At 38.3% G+C, this 24231-nt stretch overlaps 3 protein-coding genes across 3 annotated transcripts in view; 2 read left to right on the forward strand and 1 right to left on the reverse strand.

The window, feature by feature from the left end:
* The first annotated feature begins 1934 nt into the window (after positions 1-1934).
* On the forward strand, positions 1935-7129 carry LOC133522070 (tyrosine--tRNA ligase, mitochondrial). The gene is made up of 8 exons (XM_061857266.1): positions 1935-2256; positions 2431-2578; positions 3801-3976; positions 5503-5719; positions 5957-6035; positions 6111-6386; positions 6510-6698; positions 6941-7129. Exons 1-8 carry the CDS (start codon positions 2126-2128, stop codon positions 7102-7104), a joined length of 1380 nt encoding a protein of 459 aa, XP_061713250.1. The 5' UTR covers positions 1935-2125; the 3' UTR covers positions 7105-7129.
* On the reverse strand, positions 7126-21799 carry LOC133522069 (rho GTPase-activating protein 44-like). The gene is made up of 6 exons (XM_061857265.1): positions 21430-21799; positions 20979-21229; positions 20185-20360; positions 19370-19604; positions 12297-12446; positions 7126-10973 (listed from the first exon to the last, which is right to left on the reverse strand). The coding sequence occupies exons 1-6, from the start codon at positions 21480-21482 to the stop codon at positions 9256-9258; spliced, it is 2583 nt and encodes an 860-aa protein (XP_061713249.1). The 5' UTR covers positions 21483-21799; the 3' UTR covers positions 7126-9255.
* A 1577-nt stretch (positions 21800-23376) lies between these two features.
* The window catches only part of LOC133522085 (UNC93-like protein MFSD11), a 34164-nt gene continuing 33309 nt past the window's right edge, over positions 23377-24231 (forward strand). The window contains exon 1 of the mRNA XM_061857289.1: positions 23377-23767. Coding sequence (XP_061713273.1) covers positions 23681-23767 — 87 coding nt within the window. The 5' untranslated portion in view covers positions 23377-23680. The remainder of the gene's footprint in view (positions 23768-24231) is intronic.

A 24231-nucleotide genomic window follows, 5' to 3' on the forward strand; every position in this document is an offset into this window, starting at 1 on the left:
GTCCGGCAAACGAACATACAGTATCGGCCAGAAATATATCACATTTGAGACTAATTTTTTTTATCCCTGATTTTAGTCACACTAATGATTACGCTAGTTAAATATATGAGGCGGAAGCCACATAAAACTATAAAAAAAAGTTATACTCAAAACTAATAGTTAAAAGTTATACGCTAGGAAAAGACAAACAGCAAACATGACCAAAGATGACAAAGACTTCCAGCGTAAGTGACGAATGCAGAATAAGATGAATTAAGAACTTGCCAAAAATCGAATAGGACCAACAACGAACGTGCCGTGAAAAAAATACGAATAACGAGTGAGTCTAAAAACAACATAGACTAACATTGAACATGCCTAAAGATGATGTTGACGAATACCGAACAAAGCCGGAATAAGAAATAGCCAAATATCGACAGTGACGAATGAAGAATGGGTGACGAAAGCAGAAAGGGACGAATTTAAGAACGTGACAAAAAACGACTGAGACGAGCCAAGAGTATACCGATTTTTTGGGTTACAATATAGAACTCTTTATTTTGATTATTGTTATTGTACCTCTCTTTGTGCACATCCTTACTGAAAAAACCGGCCAAGTGCGTGTCGGACCACGCATAATGAAAGGTTCCGTACCTTCATACAATACAAAAAAGCCGTACAAGCAAAAGAGCGTATGTTAGTGGCACTTTCGTCGTTTTAATAAAAGATCAGGTTTTTTTTATAACTCTTAAATGGCTTAACCGACCATATTGAAAATAATTTTCCTGAAAAAATATTTGCTTATTAAGCTTTATTATTCAGATATTTTTAAATGGTTTTGCTCTCCCGGTTCATAAGTTAGAGGGGATTTTTTGGAGCGATTATTTCCAAAAGTATTTACTTAATAAAAAAAACGTTTTTAGCAACCTTTATGTATTTTACTGACTGACTTTCTTTTAGTTACATTTAAATGGAGTATATATTTGAAAATATATTTAACGATTTTTTTTCGAAACTAAGAAGCGACATAGTACATCTACACCTATGTTCCAAATTTGGTTATAAAATATATCGTATAGTTTTTGAGTAAAATGGCTGTGACATACGCATAGACCAAAGAGCATATAATCACTACGTTTTAGCATAGACCGACAGACATAAGGTCATGACAAAACTATAAGGGCTGATTTACACGGCACGCGAACTCGCATGCGAATTTAGTTAATTTGCGGACTATTGAGGTAACAACCGATTGAACCTGCCGATCAAATACCGCAATGTAAAAAAACTAGTCCTCGCACCGTGTAAATGAGTCCTCAGGGTTCTAAGTTGGTTCTAAGTTTGCCATTTTGGCTACGGAACCCTAAAAGTGCTATTTAATAGCGCTACGAATTGATTATGATAACTTTTTTCTGATAAATCGTCGAATTTCGGTTATAAAAGCGTTTTTAGTGCACAATTCGTCTTTTTTTCTATTTACAAATTCTCGGTCTCGGCCGAGAATCCCATTGAATCTCGGTCTCGGCCGAGACAAAAAAGCGTTCTCGGTCGGACCTTAGTTATGACCAAAGAATATAATACTCACTAGGAGGTTATGACTCGTATAAACATTGGAACAACAGCATTTGAAGAAACAAGCGGTATTGCTATCACGTTCTGCCAATAGCATATGCTCTTTGCCCATAGCCGACAAAGAGCATATAATCACTACGATAGCGAAGTGCGTCCGTTTTTCCTTCGTTCATATAAATACATAAGTACCATACTTAATTGCGACGTTACACCTTTGATTGTGAGGTCTTTGGTCTACTAATAAAACTCTTAAATACTGCATCAAGCTTGAGAATACTGCCCCTACATATATTGCCCTGTATATTTACTGCAACTACATGCGCCTTGTGCAAGGCACGGTGAACTGTTTAAGATGTTAATCAACACTGGAGGAAAAATCGGTTAAATCAATATGTCATTGTCACTTTGACAAGACGATTCCGAAATAAAGTAACCTCTACATATTCGTTTTCTATATGAAATTACACATAATATAAATGTAACTTATATAATTTCACTGTGTTAGGAGTAGTTAAAACTACGCCTATTTTATATAGACAGTTGCCAAGTAAAATTTTGTGACACATCTTTCAAAATGAAGTTCTTGCGGCATTTAAGTTTTCTAAAAACTTACGAACCACACAAACGACTTTACAGTAGCAGCAGAAATATCCTGAAACTCAACGAACGAGGCATGTTCAATGATCTATTTCCCAATACAGCAGCGTAAGTATTATCTTAACTATCCTTTCAAATGTCTTTTATTACTTCCACATTACCATTAGTCTGTTTAAATGGCCTGTACCTCTATTACTTCCGTTTTAGTCTGTCTAAGTGGCCTGTATCTAAGCTTTAGTTACTTACATGACTGGTCTATGATAAACACTTGTCTTGATCCAGGAATGAAATAGTAAATCTGCTAAACAAAGCCCCTCAGTGTGTGTACGCCGGGTTTGATCCCACGGCCAACAGTCTTCATGTTGGCAATCTACTGGTCATCATAAATCTTCTACACTGGCAGAGAGGCGGACACAATGTTATTGCTCTGGTGAGTATTGCTGTACCAAAATTTTAACATACTTTAAATCATCTCACCAAAATTAAATTAATATTTACTATTTAAAATTAGGAATAGGATATAAAATGGTAGAATAGTAAATTTTACACATTCACCGCCAGACAAAAAACGGCGCACTACCCCAGAAACCGGTGGGCTATAGCTGCGTACTTATCACGCAAAATAGGCGCAAGTCGTCGAGTTGCGGAAAATCGCCCGAATACAATACAATACAGCTGCGTACAAAACAACCCACCCAGCGGGTTGTCCGGCGTCTGAACAAAGTTCACGAGCGCCCACCAGGTGGGTTCCCTGCAGTGAATGTGTTAATTAAATTTTGGTGGAATTGATTTTACGATTGACAGCCGACATATGGACCAAATAAACAGTGACACACTTATATAATTGTATTCAACGATACCTTGCCTGACTTATAAGAAAAGTAATTTATTACATAGCAGCTGTCTATATCTAATCTTATACCTTTAAACGAGCAATTCTTGTATATATATTTATATATATATTTCTGTGATCTCGGAAACGGCTCTAACGATTTCGCTGAAATTTGGTATATGGGGGTTTTTGGGGTATACAATCTTATCTAGATTATTCTTATGTTTGGGAAAACGCGTGTTTTCGAGTTTTCATGCGTTTTTCTTTCGACGCAGAATATGGTCGCTAATTTCGTGTTGCCGGCCACTGTCCGTCTGGTCCAACGGGTTAAGACGCGGACTGCTAATCGAGTGTTACGGGTTCGAATCTCGCCCGGTGACTAACTTTTGTTTTTTTTTTATATGTTCATGTTTATATATAATTTTTTAATTTTTATTGTTATAGACATAGTTTAATTTAGTAAAAAAATGACCTATGTAATAAGAGAAATTGACAATAGATGGCGTTACTCTGTGACAAGTGCTGTAAGGTTAAAATCGATTGTAAATAATAATAATTGTCAGTTCACATTTTACTTTTTAATTGTATGTAGATTATCACCTATACACCACCATATTACAATAAATAGTTATAACCGAGCAAAGCTCGGTCGCCCAAGTACTTACTAATAATGTGAGAATCACAACCATTTTTAAGCCAGCCAATGTTGATTAAATTTACCGTCCTTATTCTTTGGGGTAATACTCAAGGTGAAATTAATGCCTGTCTTCATTCTCCCCGACAACAATAGAGCAGAAATAAGACACATCCAAATTTACAGTTAGGAGGAGCAACAGGCCATATTGGTGACCCAAGTGGTCGCAGCACAGACCGCACTGCTCTACAGAGTGATGTCATAAGCCAAAATATAAACTGCATTAAGAAGAATATAGAAACAGTATTTGAAAATCATCAGAAATATATCTGGCAGGATGGAGGAAAATTAAACCCAGTAAGGTATGATTGTAACAATGCTGCCAATGTTTGCACTGTAGTACTAATTGGGTTATATCCTCTAGTTATAGTAGTTAGAATTGTAGCTGGCCCCAAACGCTAATCCTTTGGTTATTTAATTACAAGTCCTACGGGAATTGCAATAAGATTCAACATGAACAAATTGAAAAATAATTTGCAATTTCTTGTGTCCCTAAAGGTCCCTTTACGGCTACCGGCGAGTCGAACCAGTCTAAAATGTGTCCTCGAGATGCGTAACAAAGGTGCGTTATCGAAGAGCGCACCTACACTGGTTTTTTAAGCGTTGGACTAGCCCGCGCTCAGGTGTCATTAGAATTATGGCTCTTTTTTCCAGGTAGTGGTATGCGGTTTTACTTAACAATAGACAAAGCCGGGGCCAACTACAAATTGAACGACTATACCACCAAGTTGTTACGGGTGGTACGGTCACGTCTGAAAATATCGATACGAAAAAAGTGCCAAAAATATGTATACACGACTTTAATGCCCATATATTAAGGTAGTGTATACATATTTTCTGGCATATTTTTCGTACCGATATTTTCAGACGTGACTAACTACTGGATTTTTTTCCTAGCTACATCAACCTACTAATTATATTAATTGTTCCGTCTATCAGCTTCGTAAATGTTGATTGTATACTGTTTAAGTAACCTGTGTTAGTAAAAGTCCCTTCTTCCTCGCGTTGTCCCGGCATTTTGCCACGGCTCATGGGAGCCTGGGGTCCGCTTGACAACTAATCCCAAGATTTGGCGTAGGTATTAGTTTTTACGAAAGCGACAGCTATCTGGCCCTCCAACCCAGAGGGTAATCTAGGCCTTGTTGGGATTAGTCTGGTTTCCTCACGATCACGATGTTTTCCTTCACCGAAAAGCGACTGGTAAATATCAAATGATACTTCGTACATAAGTTCCGAAAAACTCGACATTGGTACGAACTGGGGTTTGAACCCACGACCTCGTATTGCAAGTTGCACGTTGTTACCGCTAGGCCACCAGCCCTTTTTTCAGCGTATTAGTAAAAGTAAAGAAAAGAAAAACATTTAAACCTAACATGATATTCCTCGATTATGTGCCACTTGCCCTACAACTCTCTCCTCTCAGTCTCTAAAAAAACGCTTGCACTAAATGCACTTTTTTTTTTAATACTACGTCGGTGGCAAACAAGCATACGGCCCGCCTGATGGTAAGCAGTCTCCGTAGCCTATGTACGTCTGCAACTCCAGAGGAGTGACATGCGCGTTGCCGACCCTAAACCCGCCCCCCCCTCGTTGAGCTCTGGCAACCTTACTCGGCGGCAGGAACACAACACTACGAGTAGGGTCTAGTGTTATTTGGCTGCTGTTTTCTGTAAGGTGGAGGTACTTCCCCAGGTGGGCTCTGCTCTAGATCTGGAATGACATCCACTGGCTGTGCCCTACCACACAAAGCGAGATGACATTCACAATGCCCATACCTCTATTGTATACTTGTAATTGTTATAATGTAATGATTGGACATTGTTTCCAGAATAGTAAATAATGAGGCCTGGTATAGAGATATAGATGCCATCAAGTTTGTCAGCGAAATCGGAAGAAACTTCCGAATGGGAACAATGCTGCTGAAGCAGAGTGTGCAGACGAGGATCAATTCAGATGTTGGGATGAGCTTCACTGAGTTTGCTTACCAGATATTCCAGTCTTATGATTGGTTGCATTTGTTGAAGAAATATAATTGTAGATTTCAGGTAAATAAATGTATAGGCGCCATCAGATATATTGGAGTGGCCAAGGTGCTCACAAATATCTGAACACGCCTCTATTGCCAAGTTGCTAGAGGGTGTGGTCAGGTATTTATGAGCACCTTGGCCGCTCCTATATATCTGATGGCGACTGTACTGCAGAAAGTGCAGCTTTTTCATGTTGTGTGCAATTTTTTTCTTTGATAATTGCCATGTGGTTTATTAATAAATATTTGTTCATAGGTTGGTGGCAGTGACCAGATGGGTAACATAACTGCAGGCCATGAGCTTATAAGTAGGACAGCTAAGAAAGATGTGTATGGTGAGCAGTCTTAGTCTAATATAGATTTGTTTTTTTTTTTCCTATATAATTACTGATTTCACTATTACTTTTTAGGACTTACACTACCTCTAGTCACAACAGAAGAGGGTGACAAATTTGGCAAATCAGCTGGAAATGCGTTATGGTTAGATCCAGAGAAAACCAGTTCCTACAGCTTGTACCAATATTTCGTGAGGACCAAAGATTCTGAAGTGGAGAAGTTGCTGAAATTGTTCAGTTTCTACAAACTCGGAGAAATAAAGGATATAATGCACAAACACAAAGAACATCCCGAACAGAGATACCCACAAACCTGTTTAGCAGACCAGTTGGTCACTCTAGTCCATGGCAGTAAGTACACACAGTACTAGAGAGTGCACCTTATTAAAAAATCAAAATGAACCTTAGATTACACACGGTTCAAAATATTATTTATAAAAGGGCTACATCTCTGAACTGTCTTCATATTTCCAGAGGAAGGTTTAGAGCGTGCGCAGCGAGCGACTGAAGCGATCTACAGCAAGGACGTGAAGTCATTGGTCACACTCAGTTCTATGGAGCTGGAGCAGGTGTTCCAGGGGGCGCCGGTGGTGCACCTGCTACTGTCTCCCGGAGTCACGGTCCTCGAGCTAGGAATGAGGGCCGGCTGCTTCCCTACAGAGAGTGAGTTGCTTGCAATAGTACGGCGCCAGGCATGCTTAAATCGAATGCGTGCGTGAACTACACAGGGAAGCACAGGAGCCTCCTGTATTAGGCAACAAGATGGCAGGCCCTGTACCGAACATGGCCTTATTATACACGTGGTTCAACCAAGTTAAGAAATCTTGCTGAATGAAAAAGTCACGTGGTTGTGAACACCTAAAGAAACAGACTACAGTTTACTTAATGTGGTGTTGTAATTCCAGGTGACGCGATACGAATAATCCAAGCCGGCGGCTTCTACGTCAACCACACCAGAATCAAGAAAATAGACGAGGTCATTACGCAATCAGCGCATATACTGCCCAATCTTATATCTCTCCTTAGAGTCGGCAAAAGGAACCACTACATTGTAAAATGGCAAACGTAATATATAAAATAAAACAAAAAATCTATTTGAATTTTTCTTTCAGCATATCCTTATTAGTATTACTTACAACAGAAGCTTGTATACTTGCAGTATAATAATAAAATGCATATCACATAAAACGTCGTAAATACTACATAACATACTTAATCTAAAAAAAAAAATGTAAAATTTACTGATACAGTGTATGAACAAAGCCGCGTTAGGCTTCCATGGACGATTAATGTTTAGCACAATATCAGGGCTATAACAGCGAAAATCGAAGTCCGCAATTGCGGGCTTTTTTTCTGTTACTTTAATTACGTCTTAGTGAGAGTAAAAGAGTCCTGATGATGTCCCCGCAATTTGCGGATTTCGGTTTTCGCGGTAGGCCCTCAGTAGCTACCCGTTTTTATTATAGCTTAAACTTGGTTCTCACGATACTGCAATTGTACTGCAAGAGCACCGGGCAAGTAAATGATAGAGTAATAATGAGATATTATCAGTAAGTTTTATCTCACTTTAACAGATAGCTGCCTCCCGCGCAAGCAGGATCGTGAGTACTGGTGAGAATATTTATTTTAGTACAATTTTGTGTTTCAAGCTTTTTTTAAATGCACAAAGTAGGCGGCTGCAATGAATGAAGTGGGTAGGTGATATTGGTCAATAATTTAATCAGACTATGGATGCCTAAAAAATCGCAACTGAAGTGGGCTAACTAATGCAGTTACATTCTTTTAGTTCGGGACAGAACTCGTGCACTGCAGTCATACTGAAAAGATAAATATCATAAAATATGGCTAATCGTCAAAATGTGTACATTTGTGCACCCGCTTGGGTGGATAATCTTCCTAGTATCACAACGATCAATTGCAACATTCAATATTGTACAAAATATGCTATTATACAGTATTGCCAAGTCCATGCAAAATATACAAGTATGAGCTTGAGCTAGTATAGCACTTTCACTAATTATTTTCTAGTAAATTTAATTTATTTGATAATGTATCCATTTTATAATTTAAGTGAGAGGGAAAAATATCTAAATAGTCAATATTGAACTCAAACTAGTTAAATTGCATAGACTTGGAAAAATGCAAACAGCTTCGTAACACTACCACTTAATGTCATTAAAAGCATACAAAACTCAATTGACAATGTCAAATGTCTTTTTGGAATATTGCTCAATTTAATTTAAATATAATGCTACGATATCTCCAGTATGTACTTAAATTACGGGTGCAAGCTATACTTACGTTCCAATATATGTCTTGTATGTAAATCACAAATGCCTTATAATACGGTACAAAAATAAATAAGTCGATAGATAAAAGGCAGATTAAGATAATAAAGATATGCAAAATGCAGAAATGGGCTTCAATATAACTAGTCGTTATTATAACTATGGCATATTTTGATGTCCCTTTCGAAAACATCGTGTTGTGATGTGATATTAAGCAATTTCATAAGCTGGCTATTCACAGACGTTTAGGAAAGAAAATGATGGTCTAGATTTAGGAATCCATATTGTTTTGTTTTCTAGCTCTTAAGGTTTAGTTTTTATCTTCGTCGCATCAAGTTAGCGATCAGCTTTATGCACCATAATGTTAACAAATGTGATAATTTGTTAATCTAACCATCCTGGCAATTCGTTTAACGCGTTGACTTTGCCAATATGACTTATAATTTCATTATGATTAAAGTGCAATTCTAGGGCAAGCAACACTAGAATTGAATTTTGCATGTAATTTTTGTCCTGTGTCTTTTATCCAATCGGTATAAAAATATGTTGACACAAGTTTGTGGAAATCAGGAAATTAACTTGCACTCTAGAAGTACTATTCATTATTAATAGGACGTAGATTGCATAATAAAACGTATAAAACTCTTCAGTCTCGTTCGATTTCCTAAAGCCTTATTTAAGATATAAAGACTTCGCAAGAGAGAAAATATAATCGGCCACGCCGAAGCGACGGGGCGCCAGCATTTTACAGCTACGGATCAACGCGTTCGTATCGAGAGAGGTTCCTCAAATCGGAAGCACCGGCTACTAATGCTAATCTGTCATGAGATGTGATCAATTTGAAAAGGCGCGCGAGTCGATCTCGACGCCGACACGCGTCGTGACCGAGTCGGTGCCGCGTAATACTGATGATCTCGGGGCCGGCGCGGCGGCTACAGGTCCGTGCTCTCGTGCGTGGCGAGCGGCGCGGCCAGGGGCGGCGGCGGCGCGGCCACGGGCGGCGGCGGCGCCGGCACCTGCGGCCGCGGCGGCCGCGCCGTGGGCGCGCGCGGCGACAGCGGCACTTCCGTTATGCTGCCCTCCGACTGCGACAGCTGCCGCGTGGCGCTCGTCAGCGCCTTGTGCTCGTCGAGCTCGGCGTCCTTGCCGCCCGAGCTGTGCGTGCGCTGCACGGTGACGCGCGAGCCGCCCTCGTCGTCCGCCGGCCCGACCTGGATCATCGTCGGCTGCTGCTTGTCCACGCTGTATATATGCGTACGCTCGAGCACAGTCGGCGTCACGTCCGAGTCGCTGGAGCCGCGCGCGCCTCGGAAGCTCTGCGGACGGAGCGTCGCTGGCCGCTCCGGAACCGCGGGTTTGTTCCTCAGCTGGACGTCCCCCGCGTCGGCGTCGACGTTGGGTATGATGGTGCGCGGCGCGGCGACGGGCCGGGGCGGCGGCTGGCCGGCCGGCTTGGCGGCGGGCCGGGGCTGGCCGCCGAGCGACGCGGGCCCGCTGATGCCGTCCGTCACCTTCATCCTGCTGACGACTCCCGTCTGGGCGGTCACGTTTTTAACGACTAGAGTTGAATCGCTCCTGTCCTCCAGAGCTTTTATGCTTTCAAATTTATCCTTCTCCACTTCTAAGCTCTGCCGCCTCGCCTCGAAAAGGTTCTCCCGGCTGCCCCGGGCCTCGTCCTTCAGCGCCTTGCTCTGCCTGTACGTGGACCGGTTGATGGTCTGCACGCCCGAGATGACTTTTCCGCTGTCGGATATGACGGGCCGGGGCGGTTTCGCCGGCTTGTCCGCCTCTTTCGAGGGCTCCGGCTGCGGTTCAGGCTTTTTATTTTTATCCGGAGTGAAGTTGGGCGGGACGGGGGCTAGCGGTTTGTTTTTTCTCCTCATGATGGGCTTCGGGCTGCCGAGCGGGGGACTAGACTGGTCGGAGAGGGAGCTGTTCGATTGCGCCTTCTTGATATCGTTCTCGAGTAAAATGAGGCTGGTATCGTGACTGTTACTGCGCGAGTGGCGGCCGGGCTCGCCGCGTCGTTCGTACTCGAGCATGGAGCGACTCATGCTGCTGTAGTCTCCATTGGAGTGCTCCTGTAGCGCAGCGGTCTGCGGGAAACCTGGTCCGAAGCCCGGTGTGAAACCATACTCGCACTGATCAGGAAGAAGATCCTCCTTAGTGAAGGAAATGAAGAAATTTATCTCCTCATTGAAGAACCAGTCGGCGTGTTTAATGAGGAGTTCCACGACGCAGTTGACGGCGGTGGTGACGTTCATGTCGAAGGCGCTGTTCTCGTGCGGCCCCCAGAGAAGATTCGGCGCGATTACTATAGCCAAGTTGGAGGGTGTCATTTTGTTGGTGGCCTGATTCTGCGTAAGAGCGGACAGGAACTTGATGAGGTACCTGAGGTTGTGGAAGTTGGCTTCGGGGAGGAGATGGATGGCCTCCCACAGCGTGTTGAGCCGCGCGGTCTCCGCGGGCTGGCGCGAGGCGGCGAGGAAGTGCTCGTAGAGGCGGTAGGTGAGCAGCGGCTCGGGCAGCTCGCGCAGGTACGACTTGAGCACGGAGGCGACCACGTGCATGTCGCGGTAGTCGGGCGGCAGCGGCACGTTGAATAGGCCCGCGTCGAGCGATAACTTCATTCTTTTTACTTTTGACGTACCTGTTGGATAGAAAAAGACGTGTATAATATTTATTTTCTTAAGTAGATAGGGGTGCATATTGTGCCTTTGTTGGTTGATCTAGATCGGCCCAATAAGTTATTTTATTATTAATAAATTAGAGAAAAATTGTTTTGAAGCATTGACATTGACTAATCAAATCTTAACATTAGCATTTGGTTATAAATCTTGAATATATCTAATTTACATATTTACAATACAACTAACTACTACGTGGCGGGAGTTACGAGTAGAACTTGTTAATAGGTAATTAGGTATTGTTATTGTATAAATATCATATTGTATATTAAATAAATAATAAATATAATATGTTATTATTATAGTGAACATTCTCATAAAGAACATCATTAAATTTATGACGAACACTTAATATTATGTGTATGTGTAAGGAATGTAAGGATGTATTAAGAAATATGCGGATATTGTATTCTACCCGTCCCTCTATTTTAAATACTAGTGCAATAACTACCCACTATTGTCTTTGTGAACTTTGTTATTGTGATATTTGTAAATAATGTAAATATAAAATCAATGCTCGCGGGCATGGCATGTATGTAAATAGTTTTTAAGTCTCATGAAGTGAAATGTTAATTTCTTTTGAGAATAATAAATATATTTAACCCGAAAATGCCCACCCTGTTAGCAGGTGGTTAAATTTTCATACATAGCTCCTGACCGCTTAGCATAACTTGAGTTGTCGCGCACGACAACGCGTTCCGTGTCCGGAACAGCCTTTCCTTGTCGAGCACCGGGTCAAAGGGGAAGGCTATTCTCAGTTAAATTATCCGCATTTGGTCTAACTAAAAAAAGTCGCGATTTCCTAAGCGCCCCTTGGCAGATCGCAACTTTATTATTTAATATGCAACCGTGCGTGACCGTTCGCACTTAACCGCCAACTTACACAATAGCAACCGGATGTGTACTCATACATACCACCCGCTATCCGGGACAGCTCCACACACGCACACACACACAGCTCTATGGGCTTTGGGAAAGGCTATCGTCCTCAGGTACTAGCAGGTGATCTAAAGGGTACACGGTACTGATACACACCGCCTGCTATCCGGAGCAACAACACCCTCGTTGAGCGCCAGTTCGTGTAACGTACACGCGCAGTTCTACGAGGACGGATATCGTCCTCAGTTACTCGTAGGTGATCTGAAGGATACACTGTATAGTGGTACATAACGCCCGCATTCCAGAACAGCCTCTTCTCGTTGAACGCCAGTTCGTGTAGCGTACACTTCACACGCACAGCTCTACGGGGAATGATATCGTCCTCGACTACTCGTAGTGGTCCATACCTCCCGCTATCCGGAACAGCCCCTCCTCGTTGAGCGCCAGTTCGTGTAGCGTGCACACGCACAGTTCTATTGGGAAGGCTATCGTGCGCCCCGTTACCCGCAGGTGGTCTTCTAGTGGGTACCCGAATACACGTTTCACGGCACTGTCATCTGCAAGAGAAAAGAAAAACAGTCAATTAAATTGTTATTATTCAAGTCAATCACGAGGACTAGGAGGCCTACACAATGTTCACACCCTTGCTGACTTATCTATTATCTCAGTATTATATATATACATATTTATTAATTAAAACATGTAGCACACACATACCCACATTTCATTTAATGTACATCTTTTATGACCTGGATTCCTGCAGAAAACCAGTGCTTTATTCGAAAGAGTGAAGAGTATCACTAGCCCTTTTGTCCTGCTGCAACGCACACAGTATGTAGGTAGGTACTTTTTCATCACACTTGCTCGAAAAAGTTCTTATTTCATGCAGGTGTACTGAAGGACAAAGGCCTATTTTGTTCCCGCGGGAGATATGGATTGTGAAAAAAAAAAGCAATAACTCCCTAGGGAGTTATAGCTTTTTTTTTAATATGTCACTTATTCATACAAACCAAGTAGCATAAATGAGTTTTACTTTTAAAATACTGACATTTATAATTTAATATTTTTATAATCACCCTCGTATCCAAAATTTCACTTACCCCCCTCGTTGCACAATGTACTATTATTTTATTTTATTGTTTATTAATTAGTCCTATTTTGTTGTCTCAATTTTCTTTTGTGCCATTTTTATTTTGTTCTTTATGATGATTTAATATATATAATTTACCATAGCATACGTCACAGTGCACAGTGAGACCGTATTTTGTGGAAAATGTAGAAAATGACTCATTTTCAACGAATTGTGGCCGCGCTAAGTACACATGTCATAGATAGGTAGCCGGTTTCCGGTTTTGGTATTTGAAATGTATTAGGTACTTAATTAAGGCATAGACATTCAAAGTGGACGCACTCGTGTCAGATGGCGACCTTGTTAGGGCACTTGCGACGTCACGAGATGTTAGAATGTCAGTCTCTCTATCACTTCACGAGAAAACTACTCCCTACTTAACTCTTATCTAGTCAGAATCACGTTTGCCTGCAATCAATCTAAATTAGCGTGTTGTATACCATTTGTGCCAGCATTTTGATGTATTTAAACAGATACTTTTATTCCCTACTTCAAGGTCCATTCAGTCCAACATTGCTTATATAATACATTAAAAAAAAATAACAGAGATCCCAGGCCAGCGACTTAAATAAAGATACTGGATAGATAATATGTGAAACGAAGAAACGTAAACGAAAGCAAACTCTCTCAGATAATGGTTATGACAATCATATCGTGTTTGTCATCAGTCATCACGGTAGAAAATAGATCATCTGGGAAGACTATTAAAGTAATTACGGTATAATTGATGTTGGCCACACAGCCATTTAAAGCTGTATGATTCATCATTTCTACTCCGTTAGCGTGTCTGATAACATGTTTAGTAATCAATGTAATCATTATTATCTAATAATAATTTGGGCAGCAAGTGATTGCAGCATTTTAAATAAACAACAAATAACATACATGAGTTGATATACTATTTTTAATGATAATTATCTGCTTAACGATAATTATTTTGTTTTTCACCACACCAGCTGGAAGGCCCTCTTGATTGTTCAAAAACTGATGAGAAATTTGCATTTTATCAACACGTGTGGCAAATAATCAAATGCATGACTTGTCTTCTTATGTTGGCTGGTAGAATTAACTAAAATAAAAATGATGATTTTGAAAGATAAATGTTTAGTAAACTTTCATTTTGAATTTATTTGCTTTGATTTTGTTTGATATTTTATAGTTAGTATTTTCCTTCCGTTGGTGTGATGAAAATTTGTGTGTTGGCAAAAAGTTTAACACTTATCCAGGCCGTAACAATCTACAAGGTTTTCCCAAAAAATCCAAATATATTCAAATTAATCCAGCTTTGATGATTCATTTCAAAACAAGACATATTTCCCGAAAGTGCATGTGCAGTGCTAAAGTTAAATTCTATTGTCGCATATGTGGTCGATAAATCGTAGTATGCTTGGAAAAGGGTTAACCCTCGTGCCTTGAAACCCTCGCCACGCTCAAAATTCCACTTTTCGAACCTATTGCTACGCTCATGGTTCAATTTTGGAATGTTTGGCTTTACTCGGGTATCAATATCAGCACGAAAGGTTAAACAACATCTTTGCCTATTAGCAATACGAGTAAAAGCAAAAATTCTAGAATAGTACATACTTATTATTATTACACTGCATGCAAATAAAAGCTTCAAAATGTTCAAAGCAAAACTTAAAAGCTTTCGCGTTTTTACCACATTCTTGATAAATAGGTATGTTAATATCACAGGTTGATTACGAATAATTTTGTTTGTTTACCTCTACGATTTGCCACAGGTTTCACCAGCCATGATGGTCGCGGGTAACCGTAGCCGCAGCAAAATTTCCAAACTAGTAATTTGAACTACCAGACGAAAGATCACACAACATTTCATAAGATAATTTAACGAATCAGTTGTTACTTTGCGGAAATCCATATCAATTAATACGATAAAATTGTTTTCTTTCGCGACGGGAGGTAACATTAATTACGTGTAAAAAAATACGCAAATAAGTATAACGGGTATTGTATCCAATATTGAACATAGGCAAAGTGCTACTGTTATCATTTTCCTTATAGACTTTCGATTTTCTTTTTAGTATGACTTTTTTTTCTTTACAATATGACTATTTTCTTTAGAATATGAATTTTAAATTCCAACATCTTCAATAAAAATAATCTCATTTGTACAAATCTATAGAAATGACTCAGTGCTAAACCTACTAAAAGTTTGTCGGAACGGAAGCCTGAATGATTGTAATTCTAATAGGGTTTCGTGTGCGCGACATCTGCATACGTGTACAATACGAATAAATAAAGGTGACAGGAACCTTTTATCATTTCATAGTCGGTAATGATAGGGCTGTGACATGACATTGGTTTCACGGTTTGTTATCAGGAATGACCTTGACGCAGTTGTCCAACCGCAGACTAAGCGACTTTATGTGAGCGATTTTTAATTCTTCTTCGGAAATGTTAGTGGCGGCAGAGTACGTTATACAACACTATAACACCAATGTGGGTGCACTCAACGATTTTAATAGAGCGCGTGTTAGCGAAGGTCTCCGTTTCAGTTCAGCTTGGGCAAAAATGCTTTCGTATAATTAGGTAACCTCCCGTGCATGTCACATTTCCCAACCGATTCTCGTGAAATTTTGTCAGCAGGTTCGAAAGTTACATATTTTCTTTCAGTAGTTTCGTTTTTTGGAATAATTTCAAAATGGCCGAAATTGGCATAATGGATTTAAGCGCCAGTAAGCGGCACTTAAGTAATGCCATTGTAAGTTCGCTGTGATAATGTCTCAATGAAGTAAATATATTTAATTTATACATTTTTTAAGCTTATCGCATGGTCTAAAGCTCACAGAGCCACGAATACCTGCATGCATACTATGCTATATCTTATACCTTTAAACGAGCAATTCTTGTATATATGTATATATATTTCTGTGATCTCGAAAACGGCTCTAACGATTTAGCTGAAATTTGATATGGGGGTATACAATCGATCTAGATTAGTCTTATGTTTGGGAAAACGCGAGTTTTCGAGTTTTCATGCGTTTTTCTTTCGACGCAGAATATGGTCGCTAATTTCGTGTTGCCGGTCACTGTCCGTCTGGCCCAGCGGGTTAAGACGCGGACGGCTAGAAACGAGTGTTACGGGTTCGAATCTCGCCCGGTGACTAACTTTTGTTTTTTTTTTTTATATATGTTCAAGTTTATATATATTTTTTAATTTTTATTGTTTTAGACAAGTTTAATTTATTTATTTAAGAAACAAACAGTCTTTTATAGTTATATATAGCCAAGGGCGGATCCACCGTTGTGGGCACGATGGGCATGCCCACAACCCTAATAGGGTGCCCTATTGATTCGCCTAGTAAAATTACGCTGATTTTCGTTTCGCAGACGCTTTGGCAGAGGACGGTTTGGCAGAATTTCATTACGCAGAGTAGTCAGTTGGCAACTTGGCATAACATTGATAAGCAGATTTACTTTTGGTAGAATAATCGTTTAGTAACCGTCACGATTACCCGAGAAACCCTTGGTCGAAACACGATAGTTAGAGTGGTTTTTAGTATTAATTAGAAATTCGAGCATGTTATCAGCTCTGATACTTATTTACAAGAATAATAATTATTTACTAACATTAAAAGGGACATTGTTTTTAGCTTAAGGAGTCTTAGAAACCTGAAACATTTACAAATATTAGTACAAATTTCTAAAAATAATACCAGCTTTTAATTTTCAGGCGTAGGAGTTTCTTAGCCTAGTTATCTGTTTAAACGGCTCCATGGACTGCAATAAATTGCTTGCCATTTCCGATACATTACTTTATACGCCGATAATATGTATGTAGTACTGCAATTGCTAAACTAACTAAACTGTTATAATTTAACTGTCACTTAATTCGAAATTAAATGTAAAAAAAACGTTACTCGAGTAAAATTTGTTTAATCGGACAGATTACTCTGCCAAATGAAATTCTTAGGTTACTAATGGATTACTAAGTTTTTTGCTAAATAAGAAAGTAAGGAATAAAGAAAAAAAAGACACCAATTCAAAGACCCAAAAGATTACCAAAAGCTTTTTGCTTGATTCTCATTTTCCAAAGAATCTATCGTAAAAACATAAACGCCAACTAATCATTTTTCCACTCAATACATAGCATACTCGTAAAAATGTATTGCATGAGATTTTTCGAAAAAACAATGTTTATACATTTCCGTATTTCAAAAATTTTTGTCCCCATTTTTAGGGTTCCGTAGTCAACTATAGTTGTTATAGTTTCGCCATCTCCGTCTGTCTGTCTGTCTGTCCGAGGCATTGCTCAGTGGTCGTTAGTGCTAGAAAGCTGAAATTTGGCATGGATATATACATCAATAAAGCCGACAAAGTCGTACAATAAAATCTAAAAATATATTTTTTTAGGGTACCTCCCCTTTACGTAAAGTGGGGGTGAATTATTATTTTTTGCTTCAGCATTACAGTGTGGGGTATCGTTGGAAAGGTCTTTCAAAACTAATAGGGGTCTTCAACAAATATTTTTTTATAATATGAATATGTTCGGAGATAATCGCTCTGAAAAAAAAAAATGTGTCCCTCCCCACTAACTTTTGAACCATAGGTCCAAAAATATGAAAAAAATCGTGAAAGTAGAGCTTAAGAAAGACATTATACGAAAACTATAGCGGACATAATCTGTTTAGCTGTTTTTGAGTTATTACAAAAAGTTTACCCTTCATAGTAAAAAAACGTACATCCACAGTTCATCCCTTGGTTAACAATCTACTATACTTTAAGCTCCATTTTAGCTTATTGTGACGGAAAAGTAACTACGGAACCCTACTTTGAGCATGGCCCGACATGCTCTTGGCCGGTTTTTATACCTCGAATTATTTAGTTGCCATCATAGAATATTGTTGTTGATGGTAAGTATCGCAGGCGGGGACCAACAACCAAAATGACTATAAGTAACCCTCTGTTGATCCCCGCCTGCGATACTTACCATCTACAACAATATTCTTGTGGGGCTTGTTTTCCTCTTTTTTAGTGTGCAGTCGGGTTTTTTGCTTTTTTATAATATTTTTTTTTATTGTAAATAATAAATAAATAAAAGTTACATCTAGGTACGCATAAATCCCTTTGCAAAACGATGATCGGCGAAACGTTGTCTGCGAATCGATAATCTACAAAAAATAGGTCGGGGAACCCCCTTATAGTCTTGTGACGTAACACTTTCACGGTCTATTGAGATCGATAGGCTGATGATCGTTCATGAACGATGACGATCATGACTCATGAGTCATGATTGTTCATGAGTGAGTTCGTACTCCGACTCGCACTTGGCCGATTTTCGGGTGGCTGTGACCACAACCTTTTTTGAGGGCTGGATCCGCGCCTGTATATAGCACAGGAACTTTTCTTAAAACTAGACTTACAGTTTCCTTAATGAAAATATTTTAACATCATGCTTATTAAATTAAGTAACTACTTAAACTTCTACATAGTAAAACAGAGCTATTTGTGCGCGCAAAAACAAAAAACAAACAAAAGAAAAGAAAAATTATGAGAATAAAAACATAAGAGCATTATAACAACCTTATGGTATTGTTTACAACCTGAAATCTCAAGGATTTATTATCTATTAATAAAGAAATTATAAAAAGCAGTAACATATAATACTGAGATTATTTAGTAAGATTATCACCTATACACCACCATATTACAATAAATAGTTATAACCGAGCAACGCTCGGTCGCCCAGGTACTGCATCTTAATATATACATCAACACTAAGGTATGTTTGTTTCTAACGCAAGATAAAAGGCAACCCCCAGTAGCTTTGGATGCTTGATCGAAGTACAGTATTTGTGGTAACACTCACAAACAAATAATCTTTTTTCAACCTAATTTTAGAAACGATTATTTGAAGTACCATTAAATAGCATAAACAATTACTTTGTTAATTATTGACCTAAATCTCTATACATATTGTAGATTAAATGGTTTCAATATATTGCGCGCTTATAAAGGAAAGTAAGGAAAGACTCGGGAAAATATTTTGTATTTAGGTACCTAATAACCTATTTTATTAAATCGTTTCGTAGATTACTGAGAATTAAATGCAGAAACATTATTATCATAAACATGGATTCAGTACTGTTAGTAGTAAGTGTATATCTGAATCTGATTGCTGGATTTAGCATTTTACTGCTTTAAAAAATAGCTTTACTTCTTCTGAACTCCAAAACTACCTACCTAAAATAGAAATTTAACTATTTGCTTCATTCTCTTAAAAACCGACCCCGTGTGACTGAGGCCACACATAAAATGAAAACATATCTTTAAAATGCTACTGAATGAGTTGAGAAAAAAACTTGTTGATACATAAATACCACTTACTTATGAATCTTTCCAGCTCTGGCACAGTGTCTTGGAGTGAATGGAGCGCGGATTCATGGTACGCCCGCTGTAGCTTCACATACTGCAGCAGTATGTGGGCCATCTCGGCTTCTTTGGCGACTAGACTAAACATCTCTGCAGCCAGACTGTCCCTGGCTGACTCCACTTTTATTCCAATTTCCTCTAATTCCTCTCGTGCTGCACTCAGTTTAGCTGGGTTCTCTTCTCTTGCTCGCTGAAAATAAAGTAACTGCTATTAGATGACAAAGACAAAAGGAAGGATTTTTATTTTAGCAGTTTAAGTATGTGTTGAGCTGTAGCATTAAAACTATCCAAAAAAGCGGAGGCTCCGTTAAGAAAGACATCTGCAATTGAGGTACTCTTTTCAAATATAGCCCTTTTGAGACATAACTGGTATGTTCCCAATTTTATTGGATTTTTTACATTTTATTGCACTACTTTACATGACAACAAATGGTCCAGTCAGATATGAACTGAACGATGAAACGAGAGAGTTAGCCAAGTAAATGAAGTACTGTAGGTATAGTTTAATTTACTACTCATATTTTGAGCTAATTTGTTACAATATTTATAAAAGGTTATATTACATCACGGGTATATAACGAAAACAAAATAGTTTCTGTTTTTTTCTCTATAGTAAATGTATCATGTATTTAAACTGATAATCATTCTAAAAACTGGGTAAAGAGAGGCATTATAACTTCTCAGTCATTATCAATAAGCCAAATAATGATAGACTTGTTTTCAATATATACTCTTGTCATTGATGATGTCAAAAGATAACTTTATCTTACATGATATTTGTGAGCTGCTGATTCCTTTTCACTTATGAGTTTACTAAGATGCTTCTTAGTCTTCAGTATAGCTGGGAGATCATGGTCGCTTATTGTTGACAGTGGAGCAATTACTAGTTGCTCCACTTTAACTTCGTGCTCAGCTATTTCATTAGCTAGGTATTTTTCTGTTTTACCTAAAAACAGATTACATTATATATCATGCTAAGGCCCCTATTTAAAATATTAAAAACAGTTATTAAGTTCAATTTATGATTCCCATTACATATTTCAGGGGTATTTATGGTTTAAAGTGAATAAATATATTTGAAGAGGGAAAAAATATTTCATAGCATAACAATGTTATATAATATAAAATAAAGGAAATTTTAAGTATTGTTATTAGTTTCAATGGGCACTTTACAAATATTTCCTTATGTATAATCTTTTCCTATTAGACCAAAACATACCCAAATATGGTAATTCAACATTATTCAAAACAATAATATAAAACAACAACATATTATTATTTAGATGCACTTCGTATAAAGAAAACTGTACCAATAAAGACTATATTCATATTTATAATATTCATCAATTTAATTCAATGAAAATAAATATAAGTAAGTACATTACATTTTTTGTAAGTACTAAAAACATTTCAGATAGCCAAAAAGGTTCTGAATATAAATACTATGACCACATTGCAATGAATCACAATTTGGCTATATAACAAGCCACTTCTGTGACAATTGAGGGCCCCTGACAAACTAGACATTATTAAATTGACTTGGCATTATTGTTAGTTTGCTTACCACATTCAAATAAGATATGTTTCAAGACACTCTCATCATCATCATAGTTGCTTGCCTCAACCATTGATAAACCCAGCATATATTCTGGAAGTTTTTTCAGCCTTTTCTCCCGGGCTGCAGGGTCCTGCCCCTGTGTGCCACCAGCCCCGGTGGCCAGCCTCTTACTAACTAGTTGTAAGGCATTCCTTAATTGCTCTACTTTCCGATCCGCCGTCTGAAGCTCATCCGTGAGCGCTTCGCCTTTACCGCCCCTGCGCGTAAACAAAACCATTATCACTTTACTGCCTTCAAATTGTTGTGAAACTGATATAGCTATGTACTATATTAAATAACGCTCTTATTGATCTTGTACTGGTGAGGCATACACAAAGATCTGTGATGCGACTGCCAACGATCTCTACAAAGGAGCTCGAATCTTATCTAATGGTGATAGATAAAAAGTACACTGTACCTTGAAAATGTTTGGTCGGCGAGTTGCTTAACCCTAAAGAACTGCTTCTTCATATTGAATAATTTAAATCACCAAAATTATTTATAAGCTACTAACAAGGTCATTGGACTTAGTGAATCGTAAAAATAATAAAACGAAGATCTCGGTAAGGAACGAAATGTCAGTGCGTCAATGAGATCATCCTCGGTTCCCGAAGGCAGGAAACTTATTTTACAACACTAAACACGATTAGCAAACTAAAGCACTAATTAATAAGGCACAACATTGTTATAATTCAAGCTAAATACACAACACACTCCTTCATTTGTAAAATCTGCAATAAATCACAACTATCGTCAGAAAAATAAAATAACATTCACAGATAACGTTTAGCTGAATATTGCCATGGGAAAATAATAAAGTGTATATATAATAGGGTTGTTTCCATCTCCAAGTCTTAGGGCAGAATTGTATCCTAATAAATTCTTTTGGATTATAAGAACATGTTAAACTACTTTTAGGGGACCTGTAATGACCATATTTTTGTAAATATTGAATTTAAAATATATTTTGGCACACGTCACGTGACCAAACTTGAAACGTCTTTGAAGATTCTGATGACGTCACAACTCTCGGATTGACACTGTTGACAGTTAGGCGATAAACAACAAATGACAAATGTCAGTTGCCAGTTCGTATCTTCTACGTGTGTATGTAGTTATGTGTCAAACCGTAAACTGTGACGTCACGCAATTTTCAAAAAGCGTTTTGGGCGCGAAAGCTTCTGTCAAAATATATTTTGTTAATTTAACATATTTAAAGCCGTTTTTAGTATAAAAGTTGAATTTTAGGGCAACTTTTAGCTAATATAGAACGTAATACAAGCGTTTCAAAAAATTGGAAACAACCCTATTCGTAAATATATTCTACACTTTATGTTCGAAGGGAGAAAGGACAAACCGATTAATTGTTTTAAAATGATTATGCTAAAGGTAAACATGATGTTTTTTTAGGCGCTTATTTTATTATTTTAATCTAAAACAAAAATAACCTGTACAAAATGAGCGATTTCTGAGCGAATCTTTAAATTCATATCTATGTTTCACATGTATTAATGACGTAAACGAATGCGTTCGGATTTATAAACATGTAGCGGTTTTCGGTTTTCTAAGCACCGATAAACAATTTAGTTACAAAAACCGTAGTATAATATAATTTTTAATTAATATTTCTTTACGTTTTAAGTACTTGCGTTTACTATCAGTTATAGTTATGGTTATGTAACTCACGAGTTGCTCAAGTCTCATATATACTTTACTCTTAATACGTCGTAATTAATAACATAATTCGTCGATCTCTTGCCACCATCAATGTGCCTGCTCTTCTTGAGCCAACTGGCATTATCAGGGATGATGGCAAGAGGCCTGATGGGGTGTCCTTGGTTCCTTGGAGCTTGGGACGGATGTTAGTGTGGGATGCTACCTGCGTAGACACACTGGCACCGTCCCACCTCCAACGGACTAATGTAAAAGCGGGCGCAGCGGCGGAAAGCGCCGAAATTTTGAAACGTAATAAATATAAGAGCCTCGGTAGAGAGTACCATTTTGTACCTTTTGGCGTTGAAACTCTAGGTCCATGGGGTCCCAGCGCGCACAAGTTTTTTGGAGAAATCGCGAAACGTCTGGTTGACGTAACTGGTGACCGAAGAGCTGGCGGCTTCCTCGCACAACGTATCAGTATTGCGATACAACGAGGAAATGCCGCCAGCATCCTTGGTACAATGCCTCAAGGGCCTATTTTAGATATAAGCTAGTTATAGTATTCATCTGTATATATCCATTATGTATATTGTTACTGTCAATAAATAGAATTACATAGCTTTACTCTTTGCTTCATAACCGATCATTTTCTTCATTTCAGGAAAATATCAGAACGCTTTTCGTTATGTCAGTGTCACTGACTGTCAGATCTGATCTGTCAGTTTTATCGCAGTCTTCGTATTTTTATTTACATTTACATGAAATTGATTAAGATACGACATCGACACTCATAAGCGAAACTGTTTTGTAATGTAAGCATTGCATTCGTAGGAGTAGGGAGCGCGGAATGTTGCTAAAGCATCAAGAGCAATAATATAGTTGACGAGGAACGCATAACAGAGAAGGTGCGTCGCAGTGTACCAGTGTTGCGTTGCGGTGAAATTAATTAAGTAGAATAATTATTATAAATTCATATAAATTTGGTACAATTATATTATTCTAACTCCATCAAGATGGATCGGCGATTCATAAACGTTATTTTGTTAGGATTTGGCTTTATGTTTGTCTTTACTGCGTTTCAAACAATGGGGAATATAGAGGTAAGTTAATATTTTAATTAATTACTTTCACTTTTATATTACTTTTCTTGGACATTAGTAACTTAACAATTATTCTTATACGTTTATTCAGATATTCAGTACCTTTTGCTATTGTTTACTAGTTGTATCTATTAAAACACAATGCATATTTAAATAATAGATGTACATGTCCAATTAGATCTCTTAGAAGTGGCAAAAGATTTAATAACTATGATGTTATTTTGAACTTACTGGATACTTATTACAATGGAATAAATACTACAATTTGCCATAATTTGTGTAAATTTTAATCTTACCTTTTTATTTAGAATAAATATATAATTTATGCAATTTGTCTGTGCTCAGTATACAAACTATAGTTCCAAGAAAATACTTATAAAACAAGATTATATCTGGTAATTACTTTAAATTATGGTTTTAAATGACATTCCTAAACATATCTGGTAGTATCATGAACTTTTTAT

This window comes from Cydia pomonella, chromosome 10 (assembly GCF_033807575.1).
Source record: "Cydia pomonella isolate Wapato2018A chromosome 10, ilCydPomo1, whole genome shotgun sequence".
In the NCBI taxonomy this organism is placed as follows: Eukaryota; Metazoa; Arthropoda; class Insecta; order Lepidoptera; family Tortricidae; genus Cydia; species Cydia pomonella.

Excerpts from the sequence above, each read along its gene's own strand:
- LOC133522069 (XM_061857265.1), bottom strand. The coding sequence starts at position 21,482 with ATGAAGAAGCAGTTCTTTAGGGTTAAGCAACTCGCCGACCAAACATTT. Across the intron at positions 20,361-20,978 it reads ACATATCTTATTTGAATGTG|GTAAAACAGAAAAATACCTA; the intron begins GTAAGCAAACTA and ends ATCTGTTTTTAG. Across the intron at positions 12,447-19,369 it reads AGAGCTGGAAAGATTCATAA|ATGACAGTGCCGTGAAACGT; the intron begins GTAAGTGGTATT and ends TTTCTCTTGCAG.
- LOC133522070 (XM_061857266.1), top strand. The coding sequence starts at position 2,126 with ATGAAGTTCTTGCGGCATTTAAGTTTTCTAAAAACTTACGAACCACAC. Across the intron at positions 2,579-3,800 it reads GACACAATGTTATTGCTCTG|TTAGGAGGAGCAACAGGCCA; the intron begins GTGAGTATTGCT and ends CCAAATTTACAG. Across the intron at positions 3,977-5,502 it reads GGAAAATTAAACCCAGTAAG|AATAGTAAATAATGAGGCCT; the intron begins GTATGATTGTAA and ends CATTGTTTCCAG.